A 23,397-nucleotide genomic window follows, 5' to 3' on the forward strand; every position below is an offset into this window, starting at 1 on the left:
CTGTGTCAAGAAAATAAGGTGAAATTCTTTACATTTCGCAGAGAACTGTGCTCTGCGTAATCAGAAGAAATCTCGACTGTCCAATTGTTTAAAGGAGAACACAACACAAAAACACATATTTCGTTATTCATTGCTAAATATGTATTATGGGAATGTAATAACAATGCCATTAATCCGGTGCCTCTATGTCCAACCATTCTCAAGTTATGTGCGGAAGTAGTAACTGGTCGTGACGTCACTGCGCTGTAGAGTCTACCTGGCAGCCTTGACACTGGGAGTTAACTCACGCAGTCTTTTCCCGCACTCCATCTGCTACTGCCGTGTTCTTCTGTTGCCAGTGTTAGTGGGCTCTTTTTTTTTTTTTTTAAATAATGGATGTATATATAATTCGTCCATATCAGTATGAGCCAAAACGAACGATGTTTGCTGATGTCCATTCACATAGCGATCTTGACATAGATATGCTAAACACCTAAGGCCGTGCTGGCACGCGAATTTGGTGTAAATGTAATGAGTGTACCATCATGAATACGGATGAAGAAAGTGTATGCTGTTGTGAATTAGACAATGTAAAAGCAGTGAAATCTGAGAAATTAATGTGTATAACAAGAAATCCCCCGTTTACAAGGCTTATTTTAGACCGTGAAGTATTGACAATGACAAGGCCTAACATGAGCTTAAAAACAAAGAACATGGGAAGGAAGCGTTTACTGACAGCTTTAAATCGATCAAATAGAACTTGGCATTTTATTTGTTACAAACAGTTCACTTTGTGGGTAAATTCATGGACTGCGATTGGTAAAAAGAACAGAGTTGTCATACCATCATGTGTTGTCAACACCATAAGGAACACATTTCCGGAACCCGATGGCACCTATGTGGGCTTCAAGCTGTAAATGAAAAAATTAAAACAGTAGAATTATGTAAGAGTTTCCTAAGCTTGTTTGTATGATAAATACAGATAATGTATTATTCTGACATGAAGTACGGTACCTCATTTATTGCTGCGAGTGAAATCGTGAGAAGTGCTTCTTGATCAGGTCGTCATTGGAAGGTCGAGGTATTGGAGCGTGTTTTTAGACAGTGACAGATCCATTGCTTGATATTCAGGTGAAGCTCTACTATAGTCAGTTTGCAAGAGATTTATTTTGTTCATTATTGCCTTCTTACATCCATCGCTTGACGCCTCATATTTCTGTTTTATCACCAAGGCTCTTGTTGATTTTGAGTACTGAGTTTTGATACCAGCTTTCAATTTATTGATGTTCCAATTATAGTCCAATGCAGCAATCACTGACCTGAGCTTTAAGCCTCTGTATGAGAAATGAACTCTTTTAGGAGCGTATTTCAAACGAAGGTTGTGATAACTTTCTAGGCTTCCGGTGTGAACGTAGTGTATTATATGTTCCACATCTTTTAAAAAAAGATTTGTCTAAAACTATTTTCTTCAAGGCTTCATATGAACTTGAATTTCCTTTAATTCACATTTCCTTTCTCTCTTCCTCCTCCGCTAATGTATCGTGCTCACAGGATTTCCATTCACTGTTTTCTAACCACTTATGCTCATTTTTTTAGGTGGTGCAAAATTGACGTAAATTTATATATTAACACAGAACTGTTTCCATTACACGTTTGTGCTGCCCACCATAAATGATTATTTATACTGGCCTTCCACGCTTGAACTTCTGGATGATTTTTATCGAGAGCTTTCATCTTTTTCATTAGACTTTCTGATATTTGCCAAACATCAAATTCATGTTCAATATCAGAATATTGCGTTCTCAGTAAATACCTTACTCCTTTGTGTCTATCGGAAAGGAAGAGTTTTATGTCACAATTTTCTTCCTGTACAATCTTCCTCATCGCGATTTCACACGCAGCCCTTTCAAGATCACCTTTCACTATCACTCTCTGAACAAGTTCCAAATGAGCTATCCATTAGTGAATACACTAAATATTTGGCTGAAAAGCCGGGAGAATCGTACTGGCCATCTCCGGCTAACCAAATGGGTTTGGCACTGCTTTTCAAACAATAAATAACATCAGTCCTTTCTTAATCCCAAGTATCCTCCACTATCGGACCAGTTACTCTATGAATAATTCTATCATATACAGTTCGTGACATCATATGTAAGTTAATGGACTTGCAGAATGACCGAAAAGGTTCAAACAGAATGCCTGACAACAATAATGCTGATGATATTAGGACATTTGCTTCCGGTTTCTTTCCTTCCATAGGTTGAGAATACCATCGGACTTTATTACCACAATCGCAAAGTGATTTTACGCACGTAAAGTTTTTCACTTTACTTTTACAAATGTAACAAATTTCAAAGAGTGTGAGCAAACTTGTCCCCGCAACAAAGAAATATGAACCTGTAATATGTACATCGTCCTGAGTGTGTTCGTTATCAGTATCACTAATATAACTTTCACTGTCACTTTCATCTGGTTCATAGAAACTGTCATTCAACTGTTCTCCCATTACATCACTGTTCAAGGCTGTGCCGGAAGTTGCACGTCAAAGTATTTTCTAGCTATTTCACTTCTTAACTCACACTGTATTTCTACACTACATTCGTGTCTGTCTGGTGAAATATTTTCACTCATATCATTCTGAACGTCATGTACATCAATATCGTTATCACTTTTGTTTAATACTGTGTCAACAAACTCCCTTCGTCTTTTAGCCTCATACTTTTCCGTCCCGCTCTTTTTAGTTTTGGACGACTACTCCCACAGTGTATTTTGTGAAGCGGTTTCCATATGAATTAGCATTCCTGCCTGAGAAGTATCTCCATCTGTCGACGCCAGACATCTTATTGAAGGAACACGCCCTGGCTTTAATTTCGGACCTTGCAGCTTTTTAAAATGTACTGAGCACACAGTAGCTCCCTTACCGGGAGAAAAGTGTTTCCTCTTGCAAAATTGTACCCAACTGCTAAAACTTTGAGGCGACTTACTTCGATTTGGAAACCTATGGAAATGTATTTCTTTCTTTCTACAATTTCGGTTTCTACTCGTTGTGTTGTTACACCCGTACACACTACAGGAAGGCATTTCGACAAACAGTCACTGCACTATTATAATAAACAACACTTCAAGTAAAGGGAAGAGCGGCTGAACGCGTACTGCATAATCAACTGGATGGCTCGCTCAGCGCTTACAGCGCAGTGACGCACAGCAAAAGCAAATATATAGTTGAACACTGTCCGATACACTCTTTGATTCTGAGGCAACTTGATTTTTGTGTTGTGTTCTCCTTTAAGAAGCCTTTCTCGTGGACAGTCAAGACTTCTTCTGATGACTCAGAGCACAGTTCTCTACAAAACGTAAAGAATTTCACCTTATTTTCTTGATACGGCATAAGCCCAAAAGCCTATACAGTATCATGTCTGTAAGCACGGGCCGTGAAAGCATCAATGGCAACATGTTTATAACCTTTCTTTTTTCTTCCAATGACCATTCTACTCTACGTTTTCCAGAGCTCTGTGGACCTTCTGATGTTGATTCCTGTTTTGATGAAGGTGAAGTAGACTCTTCTGATGGAAATTCGTATTTGTCGGGCACTAACACTGTTTCAGATACTGGTTTGTATTCATTAATATCTAAAGCCTGGATATTATATCTGTATCAGACTCAGGGAGGTGAGAAGAGTAATGGAGTGGCCCTTCACCACTGCTAGCCTGTGGAAAAAGTGCGCCCACTTCACAGGATGGGGAAGCCCTTGGGGCCACGCCCATTCGGCACAACCGTGTGCTACCGAATGAAGAAGAATGCGGTTAAAACTGTGTTTTCTTCCTATTCAAGCACAAGGCACCTAATGATAATATACTACACTGTACACAAAATTGTAACATATAAAACTGTGCTTTTGATCAAACTAGAGCCATTTACACCACACATTGACAAGAACCAGCATTGGAATCACAAACTATTTCCTTTGAAGTGATTATATAACGCATTCACTACGTTAAGAGGGTTGATTTTTGTAGGTAAAAGCTTACTTTGGAACAACCCGTACACAATTCACGATGCCTCACTGCACTCTCATTGCTGTCTCCCCACTCTCTCTCACTTGCTTCTCCTTACATCGCGCCAGCAGATCAAAATAACTTCACTCCGATTGGACACTGATGATCCCCACCCGTACAACTTTACCGTCCTGTAACTCATAGATGCATGCATGACAGGATCTAATATTCGAGGGTTTTACATATTTCAATGTGCTCTTTCCGATGGTGTATAAATCGGTTTCAAGTTTTCTTAACATTAATTGATGGTCCCTTGTAAGTCTGGTTCTTATTAAGTGTTATTAAGTGTTATGGTACGTTTAGGAGATTTCCACTGTTACAATATAAATTAACTTTATTCCTTTCAGAATAACATTAAATCATGGTACATGTTTCGTCCTCACTGAAGAAGTTCTTCAGCCATCAAAGTTCATAAAAAGAAAAAGAGGACAAGAATATATATATAAACTTTGAAAGACACTGGATATTCTTGGTATCTCTTCCTGTCTATGTGCCCTGATTAAAATTTATCACATTAAATATTATCACACTATTATGCATGCATCTTTTTTTTTTTTTTTTTTGCACAAGTTGCTTTACGTCACATTGACACAGATAGGTCTTATGGTACGATGGGACAGGAAAGGGCTAGGAGTGGAAAGGAAGTGACCATAGCCTTAATGAAGGGCTGGTATGAAAATGAAAAACCAAGGAAAGCCACTCGGTGCATCTAGAAATTAAAACAGTAGAGTCTAGTAAACAAAGCACTATTATCAAAATATATGACGACCATAACAAACATGAAAATACATTGTGGTGTTAAGTTGAAATCTGTCATTAATGGACTATAGTTGAAAAATGTTAATGTTGTATGCAGTAACACACAAAATATAGGTTAGTGTTTGTTAAAATTTTAAGGTGTTTTTATACAATTATCTGAAAACAAGTCTTAAAAAAATATGCTGAACACTTTTGATGAATGCTGTGGTTCCTATTGGATTGGACTATTTTGAAGGGGGAACTTCTCTTAAAGGTTTTGCAAGCTGAATGCTGGGTTTGGCTTCATAAAGACGTTAAAAATGAAGAAGTATCCTCGCTGGTCTCGCATCAGCCTCGTCAGCCCGTGTACCACCTTGAGTTGAACTGCGTGTTCAACGAAACATGTACCATGTACGTGTACCATTATTTAATATTATTCTAAAAGGAATAAATTTAATTAGTATTGTAAAACTGGAATTCTCTTAAAAGTGCCATAACACTTCTTAAGGTAAGCAATACATGCTAAAAATGAATTTCATTTCTTGTGAAGTCTCGCTCTTATCAGGAGGATCTGGGTTCAATTCCCATGCAGGCTGGCAATTTTAATCTGGTTTTCTGGACAGAGCTTCACGAGAACAACAACAGAGGAGCAATGAGGGAAGAAGCCAGAGAAAAAAATTGAGGCTTGGGCATCAGTTTAAACAAATTACAAGCCATCGATAACGAAATGAAAGAGTTATATATATATATTACTATTTGTTTTTAGTTGCACTGATACAGACAAGTCTTAAATCAATGTGTGAAAATGGGAAAGTGCAGAAAACCATCTTCAGGAATGATGACAGTGGGGATAGAACCCGTCTCCCAATTCCAACTCGATATACGAGAAGCACACTACATAGCGGTCTCGCTCTATAGACAAATCATATTATAGTGAAAAAATTTATTCTCGAACAAAACATCTGTCCTGCATTCTGGGTGACCATGTAGGTCCAGAAGGAAAATACTTTCATTGGCATTCTTATTTATGTGTTCACTCTAGTAGGCTTAACATGAGTGACACGGGTTTAACGTAATTTGGAAGGAATGTTTTGCGTATGATAAATGAGTACCAGGTTAACTCCTGAGGGCAAAGGCAGTCGTGCGTAGAGCTAACCATTCTACCCCACCAAGTGCCAACGTTATGGATAGTGCAAGCCTTTACCTTCCACCCTTCCAATGGCCTTCATGGTTTGTACAGAGATTACTTTGCTTTTTGCTTTTTAAATACTAGTACTCATGTTTACTGTGTTTGTTTATTCATATCCCTGCTTTGTAATTCAGTGACCATAGAATGGCTCTTGATGTTGTAAATTATCTTTATATTTTTTTTGCTAGTTGCTTTACGTCGCACCGACACAGATAGGTCTTACGGCGACGATGGGACAGGAAAGGGCTAGGAGTTGGAAGGAAGCGGCCGTGGCCTTAATTAAGGTACAGCCCCAGCATTTGCCTGGTGTGAAAATGGGAAACCAAGGAAAAAGATTTTCAGGGCTGCCGGCAGTGGGGTTCGAACCTACTATCTCCCGAATACTGGATACTATCTTTATATTTAATTATATTTATTTCCTTTTTCCTTATTGCATACTTTTATTGTTATTATTATTACTACATATCCCTTAAAATGTAAATAAACTAATATTCAATATAGTAAATTATGCTTATCTCTTTGGATTCATTTATTTCATTACATATTGTTATTGCTATGACAACAGGACTTCTTTATGATGTAAATAAATATAAAATAAAAGTATTTCTTCCCAAATATACTTATTATACCTGCACCTAACAGACAACTGACTAGGGAAGTATCTTTTATAAAGGTACATAATGTTCTTACATACATGTATAATTGAAGAACTGAAGATTCATATACAGGTAAGTGGGTCGCCATATGGTAGAAGTCCAAACTGTGTAATTTGGGAGAGAGCAAGCCCATGTGGTAGGCCTATTATGCGTCATAAGAAACTGAGTGAACTGGCTGTGCAGGTCGATCACATTGCTGTCAGCTTGCTTTCAGAAGATGGTGGATTCAATCCCCACAGTTGGTAGATCTGAAGTTTTTTTTTTTTTTTTGTGTGGTTCCCTCTTTTTCATTTCAGGCTAATACTGTGGCTGTACTTTTATTAAGGCAACGACCGCTTATTTTCATTTCAAGTCCTACCCCTTTTTCCTATCCCATTCTTGCCTTACAACCTGTCTTCATGTGATTTAATATGGTAATTCTGTTTGACTCATTAGAGCCCCTGTACATTTCCTGGGTTTCCCTAATGTTGTAAGCTTGAGATACACCAACTTGCAAGCTGAAAATATGTTTAAAATGCCCTCCATCCCCTACTGCTTATTAAGAAAGAAGAAGAAATCCAAGCAAAAGGAAGGACACTGGGCTGAGTGGCTCAGACGGCTGAGGCACTGGCCTTCTGACCTCAACTTGGCAGGTTCAATCCTGGCTCGGTCCGGTGGTATTTGAAGAGAGACAAATACATCAGCCTTGTGTCCATAGATTTACTGGCACGTAAACAAACCCTGCAGGACAAAATTCCAGCACCTCGGCACCTCCGAAAACTGTAAAAGTACTTAGTGGGATGTAAAGCTATTAGCATTATTATTAAAACGAACGACAGATATGTCCTATGCGGTAAGTCCTTGAACTTATAGAAATTGCAATAAATTATAAAATCCAGATTCTCTCTCTCTCTCTCTCTCTCTCTCCCTCCTTGGAAGAATACAAGTATAATAATGCGTACATCAGAATTAAGGCAGGAAATGTTTAAAATTAATTTAAGCGAGCAAAGGACAGAATGTATGACTTGCTCAGGTAGGTGGGTTCGAGTCTGGCGGTATTTGAAAGTGCTCAAATTCGCCGATCTCATGTCTAGATCTACCGGTACATAAAAGAACTCCATTAGGAGAGGTTGGACAACAGTGGATGTACAGAATACTGAACAGAATTTGGAAAGAGAATGTAATACCCAAAGACTGGAAGCAGGGAGTCATCATAAAATTGTTGAGAAAAGGTGATAGGAAGAAATGTACAAACTAAACAGAGGTGTAACTCTACTGCCACCCCCAAAATCTACGAATCCATCCTGGAGAGCAGGATTAGAAAATATGTTGAACCCACACTTGAGGAGGAACAACATGCATTTAGACCTCATAGGTCAACTATGGACCTCACTTTTTCCATCCAAATGCTCTATGGGAAGTACTGGGAAAAAGGCTTATAACCGTTTTTCTGGACATCGAGAAAGCACATGACCCTGTATCATGCAAGCATATATGGGGAATGTTTGAGACATAGAGTGTGTCCGATGATATCATAGCACGAGTGCAATGATTATATGATGAACCCAAGAGTTGTGTCCAAATCCAGGACGGAAGGTCAGATTGGTTCAAAACGAAGAGTGAAGTCCAGCAAGGAAGTTGTCTTTTACCATTCCTCTTCATAACCATAATGGATGAGGTTTTAAATGCAGTTAAAAGAAAGGGGTAAGACGGAAGCGGAAGTACAAGCTAGACTAGATCTTTGGTGTGAGGAGATGGATTTTGTAGACAACTTCCAGTACTTGGGTGGTGTTCTGTCTTCAGACAATACCATACAACAGGAGATTAGCAACAGAATACAGAAAGCTTCCACATTCTCTTACGCTGTACGTCAAATACTTTAGGATGAAATATTTCCGTAAGTTTCCAAGATCAGCTTGTACAAAGTATATCTGGTACCTGTATTGACATATGGTCTGGAAGCAGCAACACTTACTGGGTCAACAAATGCAACATTCCTGTCTACAAGAAACAAAAATGGATAAAATAAGGAATGTGGATATTCAACAGCAGCTTGGAGTGGAAAGAAACTTGCTGCAGATCGCCGAAGGGAAGAAATTGCAATGGTATGGTCACATAAAAAGGATGGATCGCCACAGGACTCCTTGAATTTACTTCGAACACAGTGTTCCTTGGAAGAGACCATTGTAATACACGTATCACTTCCCAAGGTGATTATTATGCAGTTATTGACTCCTTACCACTTTATTTTCCTCACATAAGTGGTACTGCATGGTTTGTGCTAGACATCGTGTGATGTTATCACCAGGTTGCCTACTGTGAATTCTGTAAAAGTTTTTTTTTTTTCTTTTTTTTTTTTTTTCTAGTTGCTTAACGTTGCACTGACACAGATAGATCTTATGGCGACGATGGGAGAGGAAATAGCTGGGAGTGGGAAGGAAGCGGCCGTGGCCTTAAGGTACAGCCCCAGCATTTTCTTGGTGTGAAAATGGGAAACCACGGAAAACCATCTTCAGGGCTGCCGACAGTGGGGTTCGAACCTACTATCTCCCGAATACTGGATACTGGCCGCACTTAAGCGACTGCAGCTATCGACCTCGGTCTGTAAAAGTTTTACAGATCTGCTGATACAGTGAACTTAACCAAAGGACTCAAGTTTTGCATGGAATCTGACCTATTAGGATGTCTCTTTTCATCCACAGTCATCTTGAAAGGAAGCAAGTGACAATGTTGCTCTGTTAGCAAGACCCAGGGGCAAAGTTCAGTTATGAACATCTTTAACTCTTCTGTTGACCTAATCTGGCACAGTATGCTACTCCTCAGGTGTCTGGAAATGCACTAACCTGCATAATCATGATATTTTGCACAGATTTCATTTCAAATTACTTTAAAAACTTACTTATCACTTCTGTAAATGCTTGAGGGGTTTGTGAAACTTGACAACTAGGATTACTTATGCGTTGCATTACAATAATGTGTGGTTCAATTAGTTTTGCCTCTGGTGTTCTTTCCAAGTCCAGAATACTGGCAGTTCCACCTGCAACAAACCACCAACAAGTGATATACTACATTACCCAACTTTTAAAAAAAACATACAAATTATAGATTAAAGTTAAATAAAATACAGGTTTACATTGTTAAACTTTTCTTCTTTTTCCACAATATAAAAATGCTTCAACATAACAAAGAGCTGTCGGTACTATAATCCAGACTGTCCGAAACATTGGTCTCAAAAATGAGACAGGGTCTGCAGACAAGACTTAAAAATGTAATTCTAATTAAATTAAAATTACCCAAAACAACAATGAAAATTAAATTAGTCGAATTTGTTAAAAAAAAAAAAGAAAGACAAACTTTCTAAAATACAAGAACCTTTCAATGATTGGACAAAAACCTGGTATTTCCAGTGTATGACATATTGTCACCAACTTCAGAGGGACCACACTCTATGTCAATAATAACTGTTAGTTGCAGAAGGACGGGTAATACTGAGACCTTAATGCAACTATTGATTGTTCCAAGATGGGCGATTTTAGTGGTTGAACAGGCTGGAAATGTGGGTTCGTTGATTTCGTATGCAGCCTGTGTAATTGTATGAATATATATGAATATATATGTCAGTGGACATTTAGGATCTGCAATTACATGCAGTAATGTGAGAGCATACTTGTCTTGAAACTTTCTTTTTTTACTGGGTTGAAACTTGAATGACGGCAATGCCCCCGTGCAACTATTTTTAAGTTTCCTTAAGACAAAATATTAAGACAAAATGGATTAGGAATATACAACGTGACTATTTTGAAGTCAATAATAAAACAGTAGTGTGCAAAATCCATTATGAGTTAAAGTTTGTAGTTAGGGAAGACATGGATATTGCTGGTTACCAACTCTCTATGATATTGCTCCTCCACATCTTAGATGACAAAACAGCTTAATCTGAGAATATTTTTAAAAATGTGTCCAACCCACAGTTACCAATTAATGCTGATATTTCAGATCATATGATATTAGAAAAATCTATCTGAGTTCCTTGAGCTCACGGCTGCTTATGACACCGTTTGGAAAGAAGGCCTTTTCCTGAAACTCATCAGGGCTATACCATGTCTTAAATTTTTCACCCTGATAAAAAATATGCTCAGTAACAGATTTTTCCAATTCATACAGAACACGCCCATAGCAGATTCCATAAACTTAATAATGGCTTGCCAAAGGGATGTCTTGTCTCCCATTCTCTTCAACGTATACATACACGATCTCCCAGAAACCGTATCTTGCAAGTTCATTTATGCAGATGATATCAACCTTACCATACAAAGAACAGACTTCATTGAGGCAGAAGACATTCTATCCCAAGACCTTGACAAGATGGGGGATTATTTCAAAAAATGACACCTGAAACCTAGTCCACTGAAGACAGAGGTAGCTATGTTCCACCTAAATAACAGGCTGGCAAACTATCAACCTAAGATCAGGTTTGGAAACCACACATTGCAGTGTAATACCAACCCAAAATATCTGGGTGTAACTTGAGACAGGTCCTTAACCTATCTACGCCATCTTGAGAAACTGGCTGCTAAGCTTATAAGCCGCAACAAATTGCTGGGTAGACTAGCTGGTACTTCATGGGGCACAGATGCATGTACACTATGAAAAACTGTTCTAGCAATAGTATATTCACCAGCTGAATATTGCTCCTCTGTATGGCTCAATAGCTCCCACACTAGTCTGGTTGATGTCCAACTGCACCACACAATGAAAATTATATCTGGTACATTGCGCTCTACTCCTATTCAATGGTTACCAGTACTGAGCAACATTCAGCCTCCTCACATCAGGCGGCAAAGCACCCTTGTTAGACTGTGGACCAGAATAGCGAAGAACAAGTTACCCCCCAATACATCAGGATACAGATGAAAATGCCATAATGAGACTCAAGTCAAGGAAACCTGCCTGGAAGACGGCAAAGGAATTAGTTAATTCACATTTCAATATGATGAAGTATGGAAACATAAATGGTCTCAATCACACCCTCATGGCATTGTCAACATCAGGGATCCAACTACAAAGTTGCCTGGGTTCAATCTTCCTCGCTCCACCTGGACCACACTCAATAGGATAAGCTGCGAAGTCGGAAGAAGTGCTTCTGCTCTGCATCATTGGGGTTGGAAAGACTCTCCAGCTTGTGAATGTGGTGCTGAAGTGCAAACCATCCTGCACATTCTGAAGGACTGCCCTCTGCGAGCTTTTGCTGGTTCCATCGAGGACATTCATCGAGTGACCCATGAGGCACTCTTTTGGCTGGAAGAGCTGGACATTCGCCTATAAGAGACTGAAAGACCCCCCCACATTGACCTTTTTAATATGGAGTTTGTATATATATTTGATGTATATAGAGTCAATTCTTTTGTGCCTGTTAATAAGTAGTATATAGTCGATTGTTAACTGTAGAATGAATGAATGAATGAATGAATGAATGAATGAATAAATAAATAAATAAATAAATAAATAAATAAATAAATAAATAAATAAATAAATAAATAAATAAATAAATAAATAAATAAAAAATAATAATTAAAAAAGTGATTGTCCCTCCTAAAAGCTGATCTACAGCTTGTATTATGTTACTTTTATATCCCAATAGCCCAACCCAATATTACAGTGTAATGGATACATTGGAACATGATACTGGAGAGTAATCACTTGTTTCATCCCTAGAGTCGATTCCACCAAGATGGCGTCAGCGAAGGATGTAAGTGAAGATAGCTCCCGGTTCTCTTGCAAAATAATAGGGAATAAATGTGGAGAAAATGGTCAATGAAGATATTGCAGCATCGGCAGTCATCTATCCTGGGGCCCCAATGAAGAAGGTATTGGAAAACACGGAGCAGGCGGCAAGAAATCTCGGAAGTCGTGATGCAGTAGTGATCATCGGCGGGATGAACGACGTAGCTCACAACGACGCAAAGAATGTTATTTCTGAACTTAAATGTACACTAGGTAAGCTGACTCACACACTAACATCTTTGTAGTGAACGTGCCCCACAGGCATGATTTGATTAGAGACTCGTGTGTGAACATTGAAGTGGACAAAGTTAATACAGATATGGTTAAAATTTGTAAACATTTTCGTAATACACAGGTAATTGATAGCAGCAGTTTCGAGAGACACTGTTACACAAAGCATGGCCTTCATCTAAACAATTCAGGTAAACGAAAGATAGCAAATATTGTTCTAGATTTTATTAATCATAAGATATGTACTGCAAAAAAGGCAACTCAATTGAGTTATAATACTGACCAGGAAAACTAGTAGAAAGAGCCAGCTGTACTTCAAGCTGGCTCAGCCAACTAGAAAATGAAACTCAGGAAATTAAGGAATTTCAAGTTACCCAATTGCAACAGTCAATTTTTAGGGAGGAAGGGGTTCTGAGATTGCTCTTGGTAAACTGTCAGAGTGTAGTAAATAAACAATTATAATTCGGTACATTGATGGAATCTTATGAGACTGATGTGGTGATAGGAGTGGAATCATGGTTGAGAGAAGGGGTGGGTAATAGAGAAGTATTTCCAGAAGGGTACACAGTCTATCGTAGAGACCAAGGAGATAAAAAGGGAGGGGGGGGGGTGTTTATTCTGGTGAAGGAAACATATTGTTCACATGAATGGTTTACCGATGAAAGGGATGAAATATTAGGGATAAAATTAATTTGTGATAATATGAAGGAGGTGGGAATTATAGGAACATACAGGCCTGGAAGAGAGGAAAGAGACATGGAAATCTTTGAGAAAATAATAGATTATACTCATAAAAACAGTAATAATGATGTGGTAATAATTGGGGGAGATCTAAACTTGCCTGAAGTTGAATGGAATGGAGCTGCAAGTGAAGCCCATGAACGACTTGTCTCAATAACTTACTAGATGTATTCTTGGTTAAACCATGGGAAATTGTTGATAAAACTGAGGTAATTGAAGGAATAGGTGACCATAAGGCTGTAGTAATGGATGTAGGACTGGTACCAAAAAGGCTTAATAAGAGGGTCACACAAGACAAGAAATTGTACAGAAAAATTAAAGTTGATGAATTTGGGACTTACCTTAAATCACAATTCAGTTGTTGGATAAGTGAAGGGAGTAATGTGGATACACTTTGGGCTAAATTCAAAGGAATCGTTTGGGAAGGAGAGAAGAGATTTGTACCTGTTAAGAAGGGTAAAATGACCTCAGACCCTGTTTATTATACAAGGGAAATAAGAAAATTAAAAAGAAAATGTAGAATAGTAAACAGGAAAATCAAAGAAGGTAGGGAGAGTAGAGAAAGTAGAAAACAGCTAATGAGGGAACTGAATGGAGTGAAAAAGGAAGCAAACGAGAATTATATGAATGGCATTCTTCAAGAGCATAATGACCACAAAGGGAAATGGAAAAAGCTGTATTCATATACCAAGAATCAAAAAGAAAAAGGAATCCAAATTCCTACAATGGTGGGAGAAGGGGGTGAACACTATTTAACAGATACTGAGAAAGCAAACCTCTTTAGTAGGGAATTTAGAGATTCAGTAGATGATTGTCAGGAGTTGGAAACCGAAACAGAAGTTACAGAGGGACAGACAAAGAGGGAAACAAGAAGCTTCTCGTTCACAAATGAAGATATTTTCAGAGAAATCCAACTGCTTCAGCAAGGAAAAGCAGCAGGAAGTGATCAAATTACTGGGGAGGTGATAAAGACAATGGGGTGGTACATAGTGCCTTATTTAAGATTTCTCTTTGACTATGTCATAAATAATAGTGTAATACCAAAGGAATGGAAGGAATCTATAATAATACCAATTTATAAAGGAAAGGGTGATAACAGGAAACCGGAGAACTACAGACCAATCAGCCTGACCAGTATAGTTTGTAAAATACTGGAGAGTACATCAGAGGAATATGTGATGATAAAAATTGGTTCATGAGGAGCCAGTATGGATTTAGAAAGAAATTTTCTTGTGAGGCACAACTGGTGGGATTTCAGCAGGACATATCAGATCAATTGGATTCAGGAGGCCAGTTAGATTGCATAGCCATAGATCTTTCCAAAGCCTTTGATAGAGTGGAACATGGAATATTATTAAAGAAATTGGAGGGAATAGGATTGGACGTAAGGGTTACACATTGGGTAAAAACATTTCTAAATTCAAGGGTTCAGAAAGTCAAAGTAGGAATTAACGTATCGCAGGAAGAGAAAGTTTGGAAGGGAATTGCACAGGGTAGTATAATCGGTCCGTTACTTTTCTTAATATACGTAAATGATTTAGGGAACAATATAACATCAAAAATAAGATTGTATGCAGATGACAATTGTTTATAGGGAAATAAATACCATTTAGGATTGTTCAGAATTACAAAGGGACCTTGAGAGTATCCAACAATGGGTTGAAGAGAATAACATGAAGGTTAATGGAGGCAAATCAACTGTTACAACATTTACAAACAGGAGTTTTAAAACTGAATTTGAATATACAGTACAATTCCGCTGTAACGAACACCAGTATAACGAAATTTTCAGAATAACGAATCATTTTTTTGGTCCCTTCCTTTTTCCCTATTTGTTGTATGTTAAAATATTTCATTTTAACGAATTTCGTAGTTTCAGTTTAACGAATTAAAATTGAGCTCTTTTCTTTACCAGTTTGACCATATTTTCTCAAATTAAAACCAAAATTCATCCTGTTTTATGACCAACATTTTTCTTGTTACATTATTTCGTTATTCAGACGATATGATCGCCATTTTCCATACATGCACCGTACGCGATCGAGAAGGCGTATTTTGTGTAACCAATACGCTTCACCCAGTTCTCACATATGGTATGGAACTTATTTGGGAAAGACTAACGGTGTCCGACCTTCGAACTATTGAAAATGTAAAGGCCAGATTTTTGAAACGAATACTGGGCATCTCCAGGATGTCACCATCACGATTTGCGTATGAATTATCCAAAGAAACTTTTTTACGGGAAGATTTGAAAATAAGAATGCAGCTTTCACATACGCAGCGAGTAGTAGTTCTCCAAGAGAGAAAGAGAAAACAAGCAGAAATCAGCCTGGATTTTTATTCAGCTGATGCTATGATTGACCGCAGCTGGACCGGTCCAAATAATGACGTGAGAAGTGCTTTGAATAGGCTGGTGGTACATGAGTTTCACCATAGTCTATGCCGGCGATCAGACTTTCATGAACTGTCCCTACATTGTGTGATAAACATTGCGATCGCTATCATTTCAGCAAGTGCAACAAGAGAACAAAATCTTCACTAGAATATGCGAAAGATTAATGTATTTTTTTTTAATGCACATTTGTACGCTATTAAATAAATAAATATGCTTCGCCTGTCATCCAATGTAAGACGTCACTCTATTAGCTGAGTAGGAGCGCCAAGTTTGCAATCCACCAATGAACGCTACGCTTTGCGCAACCAATAGGCTTGGCCCATCAACCAATGTAAGACGTCACACTATTGGCTGGGTAGGATCGCGATGTTTGTAATCCACCAATGAACACGACGGATGCATTGCATGTTTCTTCCTCGTATTTAATTTGCAAAGCCTATTCAAAGCACTTCTCACATTCTCTTTGACTTCTCATGTCATTATTTGGACCGGTCCAGCTGCGGTCAATCAGATGAATAAAAATCCAGGCTGATTTCTGCTTGTTTTCTCTTTCTCTCTTGGAGAACTACTTCTTCTTGCTGTTAAGGTTATATCATTAAACTTGCAAAATTCGTGTGCATTTCGTAAAATAAATAAGTACGGTACCGTGCATATCATCGCAAATGGATAAGCAGAAGCGACAGCAGTTTTCGTTGAGTGAAAAACGTAAAATACTTGCGGAAGTAGAGAAAGGCGGAAAGAAAGGAGATGTAGCGAAGAAGTATGGCATTAGCCCGTCAACGCTTTCTACGTTTTTAAAACAGAAAAGCAAGATAGAGGAAAACATTGATGCTGATGCCCTAGGTCCACAGCGTAAGAAGATCAGGACAGCCGACTACAAGGAGGTGGACCAAGCCGTCTATACGTGGTTTGTGGAAATGCGGAGTAAAAACAATCCAATAAATGGCCCACTGTTATGTGAGCGTGCGCGATCTTTCGCACGTTCGCTTGGGTCACCTGAGTTTATGGGTAGTGCTGGTTGGCTTCATAGGTTCCGGGAGAGATATGGCATATCCCACAAAATTATAAATGGTGAAGCTAACGATGCCCCGAAGGAAGTTGCGTCTTCATGGTGGCTGGAGACTCTAAAGGATGCCTTGAAAGAATATTCGCCGGCAGACATTTTTAATGTAGACGAAACTGCTTTATTTTATAAACTAATGCCGAACAAAACCCTTGATTTTAAGGGAAATAAGTGTTTCGGGGGCAAACGTTCAAAAGAACGTATCACGGCTCTTTTGTGCACCAATTCCACAGGGACGGACAAACTGAAGCCTCTCATAATTGGGAAATTTGGGAAGCTAAGGTGCTTCAAGGGAGCGCAACATCTGCCCTGTGAATACAGGCACAATTCTAAGGCATGGATGACATCTGTGCTATTCAAAGAGTGGTTGTTGGACTTGGAACGTCGGATGAAGGCCGAAAAGAGGAGAATTCTTCTATTATTGGACAATTGCTCTTCTCATAATTGTGTGCCTCACCATTTGGAGCATATAAAAGTTTTATTTTTGCCTCCAAATACAACTTCAAATCTGCAGCCGCCGGATCAGGGTATAATTCATGCAGTAAAGCGGCATTACCGAGCTCGTGTAGTCCGTCGAATGCTGTGCAACGTTGCCACGAATAGAGCCATTAACATCAATATATTGGAAGCAATGCAGATGTTTAATGCTGCATGGAAATCCCTGAATGCAGACATCATCACAAACTGCTTTAAAAAAGCTGGAGTGGTTTTTACAGAAGACATCACAGAAAGTGAAGTGTTCGATGATGTAGAAACCGAGGAGAATTGGAAGCGTTTGTGTACAACATTGGATGTGCCATCTACGGTAAGTCTTACCGACTACATCAATGTAGATAGTGATGTAATAGTCCACAAAGAAACCACAAATGAGGAAATTGTGGAGGACATTATGAATGATAGAGATCCGTGCGATGAGGAGGAAGAGGAAGACAACCCCCAAAATGATTGTGATCGACAGAGCTTGACTCTTCAGCAGGCAACGAACATGGCACGTAGCCTTCAAGATTTTCTCGTGTCACGAAGTGATGTGCCAGAATCTGTTTTAAATTCATGTGCAGTGGTTGGTGACTATTTGGAACGAGCTTTTGTGTCTGGATCTGTTCAGAAGAAAATCACAGACTTTTTAAAAAAATGATGTTCTGGAACAGTGTGTGTAGACTTGCTGGTACAATGTAAAAATAGATTTTCTGAAAACATCTGTCAGTACTGTAACTCTTATTATTATAATGGTATTTTGAAGTTATATAGATCCTGAAGCTGATATAACAGGGCAGATGACCTCGTAGTTCTGGCCCTAAAAACAACAATAACTAACGGATATAATACTAGGTGAGTTCTTACGAATTGACTTATTTCAGTATAACAAAATTTCAGTACAACAAATTAATTTCAGAGGTCCCCAAAATTTTGTTATACTGGTATTTTACTGTACTTTGGATGGGGTAGTTATCCCAAAAGATGGCAAGTGCAAATACTTAGGTGTAAGATTTGAAAGTAATTTGCACTGGAAGGGTCATGTGGATGACATTGTTGGGAAAGCAAACAGATTGTTACATGTCATAATGAGGCTACTTAAAGGATGCAACAAAGAATTAAAAGAGAAAAGTTACTTAAGTATGGTTCGTCCATTATTGGAATATGCAAACAGTGTTTGGGATCCTCACCAAGAATACCTAATAAAAGAAACAGATAGTGTGCAGAGGAAAGCAACAAGATTTGTAACAGGGGATTTCAGGAGAAAGAGTAGTGTGTCAGAAAGGTTAAAGAAACTAGGGTGGGAAACTTTAAGAGAAGGGAGAAAACTAGACTTATAGGTTTATATAGAGCCTATACAGGAGAAGCAGCATGGGGAGATATCCGTGAGAGGCTTCCGTTGGAAAATAATTATATTGGCAGGACTGACCACAAATATAAAATTAGAAGGAATTTTAGCAGAAGCGATTGGGGTAAATTTTCATTCATTGGGAAGGGTGTAAAGGAGTGGAACAGTTTACCAGGGGTAGTGTTTGATCCTTTTACAAAATCTGTACAGATATTCAAGAAGAGAATAAACAGCAACAGAGAAAATAAATGAAATGTTAGAGGGCATTCGACCAGTGCAGGTTAATGTAAATAAAGAATGTGTGTGAATAAATTAATTCCATCCCCTGGTCTAAGGAGTTTGGACAGCCAAAGTAGGGGACTGCCTGTAGGGGTGAAGTACAGTGGGGACTTCGAGGGCCCTGGGACCGCTACGGTAGCTGTGAAGGCCCTTCAGGAACTCTGAAAAGTGGTGGTAAAGGGGCTCTGGTTAAGACGCAACAGGTCGTTATGCTACCTAGGTTCCAGAATGGGTAAAGAAAAGAAAAAGTAAATAAATACAATGTAAATTTTAATCTTATACCAGTTGTACAGTATCATTTGAAGTAATTCACATACTGTATATCAGATGACTATATTTGTAAGTAGTACAGGAGATATTATAAGTATAATTTTGTAAACAAGGTAAATTTATTAAGGATGAGCTGTGTGTTTAATAGAAAAAATTGTTAGCGTAAATTATATAATATTGTATTATAGGAAAATTTTATTCCCTTGTTAATTTAAAATTTAGTGCTTGACAATAATGTATTTTAGTGTACCATTTGCCACCGAGGTAAACACCTCATTTGCAAATAAAGAGATTTTTTTATTTTGATTTGAACTACACTTTCTTTCATCGTCATCGGCTGATACTCATATCTGAGTGTATGTTTTGCACGTGTTGTTAATTTTGTTCACAGATGATGGTACCGTTGATGACTTACAAGGCTAATTCTTGCATAGAACATGCAGTCACACATGTTGCACATAATAAAAGCCAGAAGCCTCTGTTTCTTCTCTTTGATATGTTTCTTTAAATTGTACAATATCAGCTGAGATACAAGCAAATTAGAGTGTGTGGACTTTTACTTGAGCATGGCCGGTGTTCATGTTTATGCCTGTGCTCATCATGGTTTTCTTGAGCTGATCTTTGTAGCACTTCAGGGGAGCACCACGAGGACTTTTACCTGTGCTAAGTCCACTGTACAAGACTTGTCGAGGGAGTCTGTTCTCGTTCATACATTGGATGTAAACCATTCATTTGAATAGGTGACAGATGATGGAGGCTTCTATTCTGTTCACCTGTGCTCATTAAAGAAGTGACACATAATCCTACGACCTACAGTAATATTCATAATGGTCTGAGGCGTTTGCTGGTGAAAGCGTTCCACTTTCTTGTTGTCACAGTGGTAGAGGGTCCAGTCAATGACCATCTTGCTCTTTCCATCCCAGCTGTAACGGGTAATCTTGTGACCGACTCTTTTGTTGAACCAACTGTTTTTTACTACCAAACAGTTTCTTATGCAGAAGTCTAGGAGATGTTCCCCTTCTGAATTCCTTCTCCCATAGCCGTGTGGTCCCATCACCTTCTCATAGCCATTCCTGTCTGTTCCGAGCTGTGCGTTGAGGTCCCCGATGATGATTGCCCTCCCTTCACTGATGGTGTACTCTAGGTCTTCGAGAAACTTGTTCTTTTCATCTTAACTGCAAATCGTCTGAGGGGCATACACTTGCACCAGTGCCAGCTTCTCTTTCTTAAGGTGAACTGTTGCCTTTATAATCCTCTCATTGATGTAGTGGATCTCTGTAATACCATCTAACTCTTTAGACAACATCAATCCTACTCCATTTCTCATCTCCCTGTTGTTACCATTCCAGTAGAGGGTATAGCTTTTCCTCAACTCTTTCTTCCCTTTACCTTTCCTTTTAGTTTCACTCAGTCCTAGGACTGATACTTTCCTTCTCTCCATGATGTCCACTAACTCTTCACATTTCCCAGTCAAACTCAGTACACTGATTGTTCCTATTCGAGTGTGTTGTCTTCTCCAGGGTTGTTGCACAATCGCAAGGCTTGGCCTATCAACAGGCTGTAAGCCATCATACGTGGCGTGGGTCTGCGGGTGCTGTTGTCTACTACGAGTTCTTTGTTGGCATCTGAGGCTCATATAAGTGTTGAAAGCGATTGCAGTTTCTCTCCAACTGACTTGCCAGGCCTAATGTTAGAGAAGATTTTCTGTCAGGGTTATCTCCCTTAGGCCTTAGCAGTCCCCTGCCACATCTGCAAGGCAGCAGCTTCCAGTTGAATTTATGTGTCATTTCCTACACAATGGCTTCAACAAGCCCCTATGGGTAAACTCCTCTGCCCATGTACATAGTTCATAATACAAATAAGTAGCTAAAATGATCGATCATCAAAGATGGAATATTTGAAGGATATCCCCATTTAACGCCCTTAAGGATGGATGCAAACTCACTTTAAGAACATCCGGATATCCTTAAAATATTCCATCTTGGAATAATGATCATTTTGGCTACTTGGTTGTTTTATGAACTACATACTGTACCGGTTACAACCTGTCCATGCCGTATTTTTTAAATATTAATTGTACTTCATCATTACGCAAGACGTTCAGAGCGAACTTGGTTTGTTTACGTTCAGAGGAGCGAACAGGTGAGCCGCCGACAGCTGTGTGTGTGTGACGTAGATGCAGGAACAAGTTAGACTACCCGCCTGATGCCACGTGTAGCCTGCATGGCCTGGCATGTTCTGGATATGAACGTCACGCTTTCGCGACCATTTGATTGAAAAATAATTAAAACTTCTGTAATAATAATTGCAGCGACTTGAGCAGTACGTCATTTTGATGAAGATAACATAAACGTCTCAAATTGTGAATCTCAAGTAAATCCATCAAGGGATTCGCGAGAAAATCAGCCTCAAGAGATCACGTTATATGATGACGTAGGAGCCCCGAACTGAATATAAGCTGAGCTCACTAGACCCGATGACACAGTCATAGCTGAGTGTCCAGCCTGACTCTCCACGCTGCAGTGTTCGTCAAAGTGCTGACAGAGGCTATCTTCGAATATTTAGTCTTCATGTGGGACTTAAACTCTGACAGGCGTGTTGGACTTGCACATTTTGCGTGTGTTGGAACTCTGATTATGACAAGTCATGTATTGGACTTAAGTGACAACAGTAAAGTATACTTATATTCTGTGCGCATGTAGAAACTTCTCGATATAACTTACTTTTGTTTTGTGGAACTGAGTTTATTACCACATTGCCTGTGTGAAACTTAATCTCCGAAGCAATATTAATTTAAATGTGGCACTACTGCGATATACTAGGAACTGTGATATTTCTTTTTAAATATCAGTCAGCAGAACTTAATCTCTGAACAAACATATCATTAATTTCAGTGTGACACTATTACATTATACTATTAACTGTGACATTTTTTCTTCAAATCTCAGTCAGCATAATTTCTTTAATAGATACGAGTATTTATGGAAGTGTTCGAACTTTCCCATGGATGTTACTGCAAATGATTACCATGATAAAAGTATAATAGTGTACCGCGACGCAAGTGTTTCACTGTGAATTCAAACTGTGTTTTTTTTAATCCAATTCAAACAGAACTGTGTATTATTTCTTCTGAACAGTGGGTAAATTACCTGTGTGTGACCGACAGCAGTGTCTTTGACAAACTCTCGAACAGTCGCCTATTTTATTTAATGTCAAGTGCGCCTAACAACGAACTGTACTTTTCATTACAACCTTATTTCTTCGTCAAAGTGTTTAGTGTTGTTTCATGATTGACAGCAGTGTCTTTGATAAATTCTAGAGCAGTCATACATTTCATACAATGTGAAGTGCTACTTTATTTAGTGGAAAATCACCACGAACTGTGCTGAGTGCGTGAACAATTTTCAGTTTCATTCTTTCTATTCATGAACTGTGCTTTATTTTGTTCCAATCTCGATGCTACTCGCATCTACATCTTTAGTGAACTTTTAAATTCTATCTACAAGATTAAGAGTGAATTCGACGGCATATCCCAACCATATTAAAAGAAACAGTGCTGTTAAACCAAAGTGTCGGGGGACTGTGTAAATTTGGACACTCGTGTAAGTTATGTGACGAGTGATTACCCCGCAACATCGTTGGAGAACGTTGGAGATCGTCCAGAACCATCAAAAGTTCGAGACTCAACCCATATCAAACTGACCTGGGTGTTCCAGGCTTAACTCAATGTAATATTGGCAACTTGCAGAACGTGTTCCAGTCCCGTTCAGCCTGGTGAACTGGGAGCACGGGTCATCAAAAGGCGATGTTGAAGACAGCGATTATCAACAGTAAGGTGATGTGCACTTTGAAATGCATTTCTTGAATACAACTATTATTCAATCCATTTAAAAAATTTCTTGTAGATAGGACCCTGCCTCCTGTACCAAGCCCTAGCTAGAAACAACCCAGAACTGCCCTGAGACCAACTTTGTGCTAACTTTAATATTAATTGATAAAGTCGGGCTATTTTACTGATACAATACATCAGATTCATACTATGGATCATCAGGACAGATAAAATAATTTCTTCAGGGCCCAATTTAAACTATTTGTTTTGAATATCTTAACAACCATTATCAGGTTGTTTTGCCTGTAATTTGTACATAATCTTTTGAATATTTTAAAATACTGTTAATTTGTATGACACAACCAGTACACAACTGGAACATTCCTA

At 38.7% G+C, this 23,397-nt stretch overlaps 1 protein-coding gene and 1 long non-coding RNA gene across 5 annotated transcripts in view; one reads left to right on the top strand and one right to left on the bottom strand.

Annotated features, from left to right (window-relative positions):
* Window positions 1–23,397, bottom strand: part of nbs (nibrin) — a 294,050-nt gene that overhangs the window by 159,641 nt on the left and 111,012 nt on the right. For all 4 annotated transcript variants that reach the window (XM_067159644.2, XM_067159652.2, XM_067159661.2 and 1 more), the window contains one exon: window positions 9,496–9,633. In XM_067159644.2, the coding sequence (XP_067015745.2) occupies window positions 9,496–9,633 (138 nt within the window). The remainder of the gene's footprint in view (window positions 1–9,495; window positions 9,634–23,397) is intronic.
* The window catches only part of LOC136886829 (uncharacterized), a 116,103-nt gene continuing 105,117 nt past the window's right edge, over window positions 12,412–23,397 (top strand). The window contains exon 1 of the long non-coding RNA XR_010861827.2: window positions 12,412–12,593. This is a non-coding gene — a long non-coding RNA (uncharacterized lncRNA). The remainder of the gene's footprint in view (window positions 12,594–23,397) is intronic.

Source organism: Anabrus simplex, chromosome 1 (assembly GCF_040414725.1).
Source record: "Anabrus simplex isolate iqAnaSimp1 chromosome 1, ASM4041472v1, whole genome shotgun sequence".
Lineage (NCBI taxonomy): Eukaryota > Metazoa > Arthropoda > Insecta > Orthoptera > Tettigoniidae > Anabrus > Anabrus simplex.